Source organism: Raphanus sativus, chromosome 9 (genome assembly GCF_000801105.2).
Source record: "Raphanus sativus cultivar WK10039 chromosome 9, ASM80110v3, whole genome shotgun sequence".
Classification (NCBI taxonomy): domain Eukaryota; kingdom Viridiplantae; phylum Streptophyta; class Magnoliopsida; order Brassicales; family Brassicaceae; genus Raphanus; species Raphanus sativus.
In genome coordinates, this window is record NC_079519.1 from 12,212,327 (window position 1) to 12,225,230 (window position 12,904).

Sequence of the window (12,904 nt, forward strand, 5' to 3'; positions counted from 1 at the left end):
TAAAACTCCACCAGTAACACACGAACGGTTTGCATCAATGTATTGAACAGCTAATGTACCCATGTTGGTGTGTCTCATATGCAGTGCGAGTTCAACTTCATCTGTGAAGTTTGTTTTCAACGAGACAGCTTTCTCTCGCCTTTCCGCAAACCATCTTGAAAGCAGCTTTCTAATTGAATCCACAAAATATGCAATAGGAAACGCTCTTTCCTCCTTAAGCACGCCATTAATGCATTCTGCAAAATTGCTTGTCATTATATCATATCTGTCTCCTGGAAAATGTGAACGAGTCCACATTTTAATATCCGCAGTTGACAAATATCGGTGTAAATTGCTGTCTTGCCGTCGAATGACTTCAAACATAGCGTTAAAATCCGCCTGTCGATATAACCAAGCTGCATTTTTCGCCAAAGCTACCATTGGGGTCTTTTTGCGACATGTGATCATGTTTTGTCCAATGTGATATAGACATATGCCCCTATGAGCTTCCGGAAAAACATTTGTAAGAGCCTTGGCTATATTGCTGGGCATCGGTCAGAGACGAAAGCCAAATTTTGACCATCACCCACCACACGACGCAGCTGAGTAAAAAACCATTCCCATGCAGCTGCATCCTCTCCATTAACAATCCCAAAAGCTATAGGATATATACCCCTATCTATATCTTGACATGCAGCCACTAACATAACACCTCTGAACTTACCACTTAGATGTGCTCCATCTATTACAATAATCCTCCTCATGAACGGAATGCCTTTGATACATGCGCTAAAAGCAATGAACAAATACTTAAACCTGTTTTCCGTATCAAGTTCAAGCTCTGTTATTGTACCTGGATTGGCCTCCTTTATTCTGTATAGATACGTCGGCAAGTCCTGATAGCCACTGGCATGAGTGCCTCTAACCATTTCCCGTGCATATGTCAATGCGCCATGAGCCTTCGTATAACCGATTTCGATTTCATAAACTGCCCTCATACAGTCCATTATATGTTTAGGTCGGATTCCTCTAAGATCACTACCACCACTAAATCCCTCAACATACATCTCGCCAATACATTTCGCATTTGCCTGTCTGTTACGAGAATACCTAACGGCCGCAGAGCATGTATGAAAATCAGTGTATTTACGAACGAGGAATTCTGGAGATGATATCGACATAGCAGAAGCACGTATCTTCCAGGAACATCCAGGAACAAAGCACTTTGCGTAAAATAAACGCTTCCATGACTTTTTGATGATGAAATCAAACCTATCGATCACTGAAATCTTGCGTAGTTTCATTATTAGTTCCTTCTTGCCACTGAATACGTCACCACTCTTAATGGTTTCACTCTTCCGCAGCTGTGATGGCTTCATTGTCTCAAGTGATGGCTGTTGGGCCCGAATATGGCCCGGTAGCTGATTACCAAATAATAAAAGATGATAACGGGCTGCGACAGGCCCATCACAAATTCGATGCCTGAAAAGGAGCTAAGCTGGAGCCGGAGGCTGAAAGCTAAGGACTCTAACCAAAGAGGTCACGACGAAGAGGAAGCTCGCGTCATAACAAGATGAAGCCTAGGACCCGGTCAAGGGGAAGCTGTTGCATATTCCACAATAAGCGGAGGAGATCTCGGAGATCAGTTGAAGACAACCTAAAGAAGCCCAAGGCTATTTAAAGAAAATGTCGAGGATTAAAGAGGGGATCCAACTTTTATTCACTTTTACGATCATTTACGTAATCTCCAATTCATTTTGTTATCTTTGTAATCATCAAGAGAAACATCTTTTGTAACCATTCTTTTACCACATTATCAATACAAATCCAATTCATTCTACAAGTCATTACGGGATTCAGCCCACGTTATCTTTCCCTAACATTTTCTAAACACTAAACCTGATCTAAAATCTAGGTGTGAGTTTAACCCCTCACAATTGGCGCCGTCTGTGGGGAAGAAACAATCGAATCCCTTACTCTAACTTGAGGATGAATCCTACCGATCAGACAACAAATCCGTCTGACCTTAACCTCCCGATTCAGAGCGCTGGCTCACCGAACGACGGAGGCTCTAGTCTCGTAATCACAGAGCCTCGACGTGGCGACCACCGATCTGGGCAACAGCTTCCGGCTGGCGCTCGAACGAGCCAAACTACAACCGGGGTTACTAACCCGAGATCATCAAGTGGAACCACCTTCGGGCTCCCGATCACCGAGAATCCTCAGCAGCAAGCCATTCCGAATCAAACGGAGGCTCAACTCTCTGAGATTCGCCAGATGATGATGCAGTTAGTAGACAAAGCTCAGGAAAGTGAGCGTACGATGCATCAGCTGACTGTTCGTCAGCAACGATTCGAAGAGATAACTAGATCTCTAAACGCAACAACCCAACCACCGCAACGTCAAACTCTGGGGGTCACTTTCCATGATCGATTAACTGATCCCTCATTCCCCCGAGGACGTTTAAACTTTTCCCCTGATAGCACTGTTCCGGAAGGACGCGGATCTGCTTTCCAGACACCTCATACTGGGACAGCTCCCGTGTTTAATCCACCTAACACCAGTGCTATGGGAAGTAACATAGCGACAACCAGTTCCACACCCAGTCAGGTTACTGACAGGAGCACTCGCTTACCTCCTCCGCCGCCTGATCTTAGGTCCGGAGCAGGAATATCCTTTCCATCTGGGGGCAGAGCGTCAGATTCGGTTTATCAAACCAGAAGCTCGATCCCGAATGGGGATGGTTATCAAAGGATAGATTCCGATAACCCAAGAGCTGGTGAGCGACTTAGCCCATCAACCGCATGGGAGGATGAGCCAACTCGATTCCGTCAGGAACCTGCCCGTCGGGTACCTGCTAACGACCCAAACGTCCTTCCCTTAGAGGGACCTGAAGCTATCCGTCGATATATGGAACGAACTCACGCAGCTCTCCAAAAATTGGGAGCTCAAGTCCATAAAGCTACGAGCTCAGCTCCCGAAATCGATAGCTTGATCGAGGAAACCCGTGGAACTCTATTCACTGACAGAATTGCCAGCTCTCACATAAGAGATACCCGAAAAATCAGAATTCCCGAGTATGATGGGACCTCTGACCCGAAGGCCTATTTGAGAGCTTTCCGATTGGCAATCGTTAAAGCCCATTTCACACAGGAAGAATGTGAAGCAGGTTACTGCAGGACATTCGCCGAAAATTTGGTCGGAACAGCCCTTGAGTGGTTCTCCGGTCTCGAGCCAGCCTCGATAGACAGTTTCGATCAATTAACTAACGCCTTCATGAAGCAGTACTCAACCCATATCCTGAAGCAAGCCTCTGAGGCCGACCTTTGGAAGGTCAGACAAGGAATGGGGGACTCACTACGAGTCTACATCGAGAAATTCAGGGCAATAAGAACTAAGCTCTCGAATCCTAACGACCTAGTCGCCATCGAGGCTCTTAGGAGAGGTCTGATCTATAAATCGAAATTCTGGTCAGAGCTAACACTCAATACTCCTCCAACTATCGATGACGCTCTTCATAAAGCCACCAGATATATTACTCTGGAGGAGGAGACAGCTGCACTGGATAAACTCCACAAGAAACCTCAGAATCACTCGAAAGGTGAATCCTCTGAGGCTAAGGGACCTCATAAAAAGGGTAACCCCCGAAATAATCAGACTCAGGGAGAACATTCCTACGCAATCGAGGAAGACAAGGAAGAAAAACCTGTCGCAGCAGCAAACAAAACTCCCTGGTCAAAAGGTTTTGATAAAAGCAAACGTTGCTCTTATCACGATCGCGAAGGACACTCAACTGAGGAATGTTGGGACCTCCAACGACAGCTGGCAGCTAAATTCGCAGCTGGAGAAATAAAGGGCGTGGACCTTAAAAAGCCACCACCTTATCAGAAAAGAGGTTCCAGAGATACCTCCCCCAAACGCGAGAGGTCACCTGAGAAAGAGACCGATTCGCCACCTCCAGCTCCCAAGAAAAGAGTCGACATGATTCTTGGGAAATTCCCCCAAGGAAAAAGTTTACAAGTCGAAGCTCTCTTGAGCAAACCGTCCCCTCAATCGAGCCCCGACTCGAGGGTGGACTGTATCCTTGGAGGATCAGATATATGTCAAGACTCCGTCAATTCCATTAAGAATCACGTGCGGAAGGCTGTGTCTAACACTGGACCTAAGCCTCCTAACCCTGAGTCAAATACTAAGATTTCTTTCTGGGAAAGCGAGACCTCAAACCTTGACAGACCTCACGATGATGCGTTGATTGTCACCCTGAACATCGCAGGATACGAGGTCCCTAAACTCATGATAGACACAGGAAGCTCTGTCGACCTTATTTTCTATAACACCCTAAAAGGGATGGAAATAGACGACTACGAAATTATTGGCCAAAAAGCTAACCTCGTAGGCTTCTCCGGAGAAACAGCTACCTCATTGGGGACTATCAAGCTCCCAGTCATAGCTGGCGGAATAATGAAAATGACCAACTTAGTAGTCATCGACAGACCTTCCCCGTTCCATGCGATCCTGGGAAGACCCCGGATTCACAAAATGAAGGCAGTAGCCTCGACGTATCATCAATGTGTGAAATTCCCAACACCCGAAGGGATAGCTACCGTACACGGTAGCCAGAAGATATCCAGGATATGCTATTTGGGAGGATTCGAAATCCTCAAAAAATCCCCCCAATAGCAATTACAGATCCAGGAGGGTCGCGAAATGCAACAAAATATCCGAGGTCCCCCCAAGAACCTCACTGAAAAAGTTTGCATCGACGACTCAGATCCTGAAAGACAGGTGAGCATCGGATCCGAGCTACCTCCTGAAACAAAAAAGGAGCTCATTCATTTTCTGAAAAGCAATGTCAAAACCTTTGCATGGTCCACCAGCGACATGAAAGGCATAGATCCGAACGTCACCACCCATAAGCTAAAAGTAGACCCTACTTTCAAACCGATCAAACAAAAGCGTCGCAAGCTAGGCCTCGAAAAGGCTCAGGCTGTTAACGACGAAGTTGACCGACTTACGAAAGCTGGGTCCATTCGAGAGGTACACTACCCCGACTGGTTAGCTAACCCAGTAGTGGTAAAGAAGAAAAACGGGAAATGGAGAATCTGTGTAGACTTCACAGACCTGAACAAAGCTTGTCCTAAAGACAGCTTCCCGTTACCTCACATCGACCGCCTGGTTGAAGCAACAGCTGGCTATCGACTCCTATCCTTTATGGATGCCTTCTCAGGGTACAACCAAATCATGATGGATCCTGACGACCAGGAGAAAACTGCATTCATAACCGAACGAGGAACCTATTGTTACAAGGTTATGCCATTCGGATTAAAGAATGCAGGAGCTACCTACCAGAGGCTAGTAAATAAGATGTTTGCTGGGCAACTTGGAAAAACCATGGAGGTCTATATTGACGATATGCTAGTCAAATCCTCAGCTGGAGAAGACCATATCGCCCATTTAAGAGAATGCTTCGATATCCTTAACAAGTACGATATGAAGCTCAATCCCACTAAATGTACCTTCGGGGTACCCTCGGGCGAGTTCCTAGGCTATCTCGTAACCGAAAGAGGCATTGAAGCCAACCCGCAGCAGATAGCAACCTTCCTAGAAATGCCGTCACCTAGGACAACCAGAGAGGTACAGAGATTGACTGGACGAATCGCGGCATTAAATCGATTCATATCCAAGTCCACCGATAAGTGTCTCCCATTCTACAAGCTTCTAAGAAATAATAAGAAGTTCTTATGGGACGAGAAATGCGAGGAAGCCTTCAAGCAATTGAAAGCTTACCTCTCCGAACCTCCGATCCTATCTAAACCAGTAGTAGGAGAGCCATTGTACCTGTACCTCGCTGTATCGACTGCTGCAGTTAGCGGCGTTCTGGTACGAGAGGAACAAAACGAACAAAGACCTGTCTATTACACCAGTAAGAGTTTGATAGATGCCGAAACAAGGTACCCTGCAATGGAAAAACTAGCTCTAGCAGTCGTAACAGCTGCTAGAAAGTTGCGACCTTACTTCCAATCGCATTCAATCGTCGTAATGACCTCACAACCATTACGAATGATATTGCACAGCCCTAGCCAGTCAGGGCGATTGGCCAAATGGGCCATAGAGCTCAGTGAATACGATATTGAGTATAGACCTCGAGCAGCAGCGAAAGCTCAGGTCCTTGCCGACTTTATCATTGAACTAGCATCCGAGCAATTAGACTCCGAAATGGAATCTCCGAAGTGGAGCCTGTATGTCGACGGAGCCTCGTCAAAACAGGGCTCCGGCGTCGGTCTAAGGCTAACTTCTTCAGCAGGAGAAACCATTGAGCAGTCATATAGGCTCGGATTCAGCGCCTCAAACAACGAAGCTGAATATGAAGCACTAATCGCAGGGTTGAAACTCGCCCTAAGTCTCGGAATTCGAGAGCTAAACGCTTATAGTGATTCACAGCTAGTAGCTAGCCAGTTTCACGGAGAATATGAAACGAGGGACGAAAGAATGGGGGCATATCTCGAAGTCGTCCAGAACCTCACTAGACAGTTCGACAAATTCGAGCTAACAAGGATCCCACGAGGAGAGAACTCCTCAGCAGATGCGTTGGCTGCTTTAGCTTCCACGTCAGACCCCCTCGTAAAACGAATCATACCCGTAGAAGGAATCGAAAAACCAAGCATCGACATAGCTATTAAAGCTGAGAAAGAGAGCAAACTAACAGAGCAACCCGAGGGTACCTGCCCTGAAACGGTAGCTACCCAAGTTTTCACAACATTTTGGTTCCCAAAAACCAGAATATGCAGCTCTAAAAAGCATACCTCCGGGAACACAATCCAAATCACGGAAGGTATTCCTCGAAATTCAGACTCCTTGGAGCCTGATCTCAAGAATACCCCCGGGGGCACCAACTCAGACCCACTCGTCTGCAGAGTTAAAACCAGAAGCCGTTCAGCTCTCCAAAATTCATCTGGAGGTATTCCTCGGAATTCAGACTCCCTGGAGCCCAATCCTACCAATACCTCTGGGGGCACCACGACACCAGGTCCCGAACAGGAACCTCCCTCGTCTCTTCATAACAAAGTTGTAGGGAGAGAGGATTGGAGAATTCCAATCACGCAATACATCCTGGAAGGAAAGACTCCACCCAATAAATGGGAGGCTCGAAAGCTCAAAGCATTAAGCGCGAGATATTGCGTAACTGAATCTGTCCTCCTCAAACGAAGCATTTCCGGACCTTACCTAAAATGCGTCCATGGCCTCGTTGCTATGAGACTCATGAAGGAAATGCACGACGGCTCCTGCGGGAACCACTCTGGAGGAAGAGCTCTAGCCATCAGAATCAAAAGACAAGGATATTTCTGGCCTACCATTATTGCAGACTGTGAGGCCTATTCCTCTTCATGCGACAAATGCCAGAGGCATGCACCGATTATACACCAACCTGCGGAAAAGCTGTCCAACATATTCGTCCCGTATCCATTTATGAGATGGTCCATGGACATCGTAGGACCACTAGTAGCATCAGGAAGTGGAAAGAAGAAGCTACGCTTCCTCTTAGTCCTAACAGACTACTTCACGAAATGGATAGAGGCTGAAGCTTTCCAACAGGTAACCAGGGTCGAGGTCGAGCAATTTGTGTGGAAAGAAATCGTGTGTAGACACGGCGTCCCATACGAAATCGTAACCGACAATGGAGGACAATTCATATCCCACGATTTCAAAATATTTTGTGACAAGTGGAATATCCGCCTGACCTTCTCAACACCTCGCCGACCTCAAGGAAACGGACAGGCAGAGGCTGCTAATAAATCAGTATTAGCAAACCTCAAGAAACGCCTCGGAACCCAGAAGGAACTCTGGTCAGAAAAATTACTTGAAGTACTTTGGGCATGTCGAACCACCCCACGAAAAGCTACAGAAGAAACCCCTTTCTCCTTAGCATATGGGATGGAAGCTGTCGTCCCAGCTGAAACCATTGCTGGTAGCCTCCGCCGGGAACTCTGTACGTCCAATCCCGCAGCTAATGATCAGCTCCTAACTGACAGCCTCGATCTAATCGAGGAAAGACGGGACCGAGCTCTGATTCGCATTCAGAACTATCAGCAAGCCAATGGCACGACAGTACAATTCCAAAGTCAGGCTCCGACAGTTCGCTGTAGGTGACCTAGTACTTAGGAAAGTTTTCGAAGGAACCAAGGAACCAGATGCTGGGAAGTTAGGAACCAACTGGGAAGGTCCCTATTAGATCATCCATGTAGTACGACCTGGCGTTTACAAGCTCCGAAAGGTGCGAACCGGGGTACCTGAAATCAGATCGTGGAACGCCACGAATCTTAAGAGATATTATCATTAGGTACCTAAAATTCCTGAACTACGTTAGGCTTGATCCCTTGACTGGGTACGTAGGCAACTCCGTCATGAGTGCAGCCCCAACCTCATTTCAACACTTTGTTCACCACAACCAAAGGGGGCATATGTTTGATTAAAATCACATAGCCCAAGCGGCAATTGTATGATTACTATACCATGTATCCAATTATCAATAAAGCAATTATTCTCGATATCTCAATTCTTTAACAACACATGTCCCTGCAAACACGGACCTAGGGTCCTAAAAACCCTTCGGATTAGCTCAGGTCTCTACGAACCTGGACCTAAGGTCTTAAAATCCTTAACAATCTTTAAGGACATGAAATTCTTCAAACGAAATCAAAATTGATAAACCACTAAAGGTCTTAAAACCCTTCAAGCAATATCAGGTCTCGACGGACCTGGACCTAAGGTCTTAAAATCTTTATCAAATCTCCAAGGTCTTAAAATCCTTATCAAATCTCAAAGGTCTTGAAATCCTTAAAATACAAAGGTCTTAAAATCCTTATCAAATCTCAAAGGTCTTGAAATCCTTAAAATATAAAGGTCTTAAAATCCTTATCAAACCTCGAAAGGTCTTAAAATCCTAAGCAAGTCTCAATGGGTCTTAAAATCCCACAAACGAATTCATGTTCCCAAGAACCCCCACCTAAGGTGTCCAAATTAAACTTAGGTTCCTAAAAACCTTAAGCTAATACTCCAAGAATTCCTCTTAAGGAACTAAAAACGACCAAAGTCTTCCAGACTTATCATAAAACCCGATTATGATCAAATTGTCATATTTTACGACTAAAGCCAAAAACTCAAAATGAAACTGAAAACCGAGTTTGAAATTAAACAAGGGTTTAAAAGCCTCCCCAGGCTAACAAAGATTCAAAGTACGAACAGATAAAGGTTTAAAAGCCTCCTCAGGCCATAAGTCTTAAAACAAAAGAAATCAAAGCCCATTGGGCGGAAATCCTAAGAAAACATGAAAGAGCCTCAGCTCTTTAACTTCCTTGTCATCTGAGCTCTTCTCAGCTCCCTTACCAGCCGGATCTTCCTCCTCAGGAACTTCCTCCTCCATCTCCTTGTCGCTACCTCCAAGGGCGGCTTCGACTGGGGCTGAGTAAGAACCCACCAATCCCAAATTAGAACCGAACTCTCCAGAAAATGAGAGAGATTAAACATATTAACCTCGAAAGTACCTGAGCTCTCGGAGAGTTGGGGAAGAGGGAGCTTGCCGATCGAGAAATCTGAGACCTGAGCCTTCTCGTATGCCGCAACAGCCTCCGGCATCATTGCCACCAAGCGATCATACTCGTCTTGAGTACTCTTAATCTCGCCATCCAACATGTCTTTCAGGAGCTCGGTGTTGGCTTGAATCTCTTGAGCATGAACCAGGAGATCGACTTCGTCCTTCTTCTTGGAGAACTTTTCCTTGACAACAACCAGAACCTTGTTGTAGGCGTCAGCTACCTCCTTCTTTCCTCTCCGGACGGCTAGCCTGACCTCAGCTTCCTTGTTCTTCTGGCTGCTCTGGGTTGAAGCAATCAGCTCCTTGACTTGATACTCGGCTATCTTCCGAGCAGCATCCAAATCCCCAATCTTCCTGTTCTTTACCTGGAGGTCAATCAACTGGCTCTCGATTGTCCCTTGCTGAGCATCGCATTTGGAGCCAAGTCTCTTTACCTCAGCTTGGAGATCCGAGATCAGAGCCCGAGTCTGATTGAGCTCAGTCTTGTTGGCCTTGACCAGTTCAGTGACCTGGGCTAATTCCTCAGCACTGGGGGCATTGTGTACAGCGTCCTCAAATTTGAACTGAGCTCTGTTAATAGCGCCAGCCAGCTACAGAAAACAAAAAATGGTTCAGCAAAAATCTCCCAAAGATAAAGCTAAAAGTTGAAACAGACTTCATACCTGACCCATATGATGGGCAATATCAACGTACTCATCCTTGTGCGTGAGATTGGAGATCGAGGGGAGGGAACACCCGGTACTCTTCATATGCCTCATCAGAGTAGCCAAACCCCACGAATCATCCAAAACCGATCCAGGCTTCGAATGAGCAAAGTTCCAGCCAACGGTTCCTCCTCTAGAGGAGGAGGAGGAAGACCTCGAAGGTCTGTCAACCTGGTCAGTTCGGGACCTCTTGTTCCTCGGGGGCTCAATTTCCGGAAGATCCCTCACCATTTGAGGATCAGCTTCAGTCATCGAGACCTCGGAGGGAAGGCCAACTTCCTGAACTTTAGGCTCCGAAGAGCCAACACCTTTAGCAGGAGCAGAGCCTCCTTCGTCAAGAGCCTCCTTCACAGAGTCAAGGAAGGATCCTCCCTGGTTCTTGTCACTCCTTCTAGAGGAGCTGGCAGCTTTGGTCGACCTACCTCTGGAACGGAAGGAAGGCTGAATAGGCATCTTCTGTGATTGAGTCTTCTCGGAAGTACTTGCTCCGGATGAAACTTCGAAAACTGAATCACCCTCAGAAACTAAATCATGAAAAAGATTCATTAATCGCATGAGACAAATTCAGATAGTAAAAATCATGAATTAAGAATAGAAGGTTACCTTCTAAACCAGCAACCGTCACTGAATCAGGGAAGGACGTCTGGTATCGTTCAGGAAACCTAGCTGATCCAACTCTCGAAGTGGTGTAAGCTACCCAAGTGTTAGGGCTATGCTGTAGCTTCCTGTAGAGAGCTCCAGTGAGTTTACTAGACAACTTGACAGGATCCTTGATTTCTGCAAAAAAGAGTCAAAAGACAATTAGCACAACATGATAAGCTAAGATAAACATGCGAACATATCCCTAAAATCCTAACCAGAAATGTCAGACCATGAGGTCCTGAGGTCACGGCCTACAGGGACCGTCAAGGGATCAATCTTGACATAAAAGTACTTCTTGCGCCAGTCATCGTCACTGGCCGAGAACTTGAATACGCCTAGCCCTGGATGACCGGGGAGATAGTAGGTACCGCTCCCGCCATCCTTGGAAGTACTCTCCTTTATCGAGAAGAGACTCATTAGCTCAGTTAACCCTACGATAACCCCTTCCTCCTTGGCTCTAGTGATGAATCCGTTTATCACTCGGATGACTGACGGACAAAGTTGAGGAAGGGCTAGCTGGTAATGATCTAAGAGATCCAGCAAAAGGGTGGGGAGAGGAAATCTAAGATGGCACTTGGAGATATATTTCTCATGAACGCAGAACCAACCCTCCGGAACGGTTTCGGGGGTCTCATCTTCAGCACAAGCTCTAACTAGATCGCTCTTGCCGTGAGCTTGAACGGGGAGATTGACGACGTCCTGACCCTTCAAGAGTGAAGGAAAGTAAGGACCGGAGGAGGCGCTCTTGCCGCCTTTCTTCTTCATCCTCTTGACTCTTGCTCCGATCGAGTCCTTAACCTTCTTCTTCTTGGCTTCCGTCATCTTCTCACCAGCTTCCCGTTTGACCTTCATAATACGGGCGCCGGAGGCTGAGATCTGAACTTCGCCGGAACCTTCTTTTCGACTCATAATAATGAAAGGAAAGGAAAATAGGAAGCAAAAGAGGAGAATTGATCTAAGGCGGAATCTCAGAGAGAAGTTCAAGACGAAGAACTAGTTCGATCAAGAAGCGAATAAAAAAAAATATAACGAAAAGCAGTAAAATAAAGGAAAGAGGTGAATTACCTTGGAAACCATCGAGAGGCGTGGAGGAAGTGGAGAGACAAGCAGTTAATTCTCTCAGCTTTATATCCCATCACGTCTCGAAAATCGGAAATCAAATTTCAAACTCGCTTTAATCTAAGCCGTCGATTTAATTAAAAAGAGATTACAGCCGTCCGATTAAGCGAGAATATATATGGTTAAGATAGCCAATAATCATTATCTCAACCACAAGATCTAGGTTGGACGGCTAGGTCTAGCTCTCGAGAATAACGAAACCTAATCTCGAGAGCTGGGGGCAACTGTTGGGCCCGAATATGGCCCGGTAGCTGATTACCAAATAATAAAAGATGATAACGGGCTGCGACAGGCCCATCACAAATTTGATGCCTGAAAAGGAGCTAAGCTGGAGCCGGAGGCTGAAAGCTAAGGACTCTAACCAAAGAGGTCACGACGAAGAGGAAGCTCGCGTCATAACAAGATGAAGCACAGGACCCGGTCAAGGGGAAGCTGTTGCAGATTCCACAATAAGCGGAGGAGATCTCGGAGATCAGTTGAAGACAACCTAAAGAAGCCCAAGGCTATTTAAAGAAAAGGTCGAGGACTAAAGAGGGGATCCAACTTTTGTTCACTTTTACGATCATTTACGTAATCTCCAATTCATTTTGTTATCTTTGTAATCATACAGAGAAACATCTTTTGTAACCATTCTTTTACCACATTATCAATACAAATCCAATTCATTCTACAAGTCATTACGGGATTCAGCCCACGTTATCTTTCCCTAACCTTTTCTAAACACTAAACCTGATCTAAAATCTAGGTGTGAGTTTAACCCCTCACAATGGCTTCACAGTCTCCTGTGATGGCTTCATAGTCTCTTGTGATGGCTTCTCGTAATGAACATTTCCAAAACTACCAAAATCCGCAGCAGCATTCTCTCCGA

At 46.0% G+C, this 12,904-nt stretch overlaps 1 protein-coding gene and 1 pseudogene across 1 annotated transcript; one reads left to right on the forward strand and one right to left on the reverse strand.

Annotated features, from left to right (window-relative positions):
• Positions 1–515: 515 nt before the first annotated feature.
• On the reverse strand, positions 516–1,358 carry LOC108831643 (uncharacterized). Its single transcript, XM_018605160.1, has one exon. It carries the CDS (start codon positions 1,356–1,358, stop codon positions 516–518), a length of 843 nt encoding a protein of 280 aa, XP_018460662.1.
• A 3,502-nt stretch (positions 1,359–4,860) lies between these two features.
• LOC130499818 (uncharacterized) lies at positions 4,861–8,388 on the forward strand (annotated as a pseudogene).
• The last annotated feature ends 4,516 nt before the right edge of the window (positions 8,389–12,904 follow it).

What these genes read in the sequence shown, in the direction of transcription:
- LOC108831643 (XM_018605160.1), bottom strand. Translation starts at nt 1,358, where the DNA reads ATGAAGCCATCACAGCTGCGGAAGAGTGAAACCATTAAGAGTGGTGAC.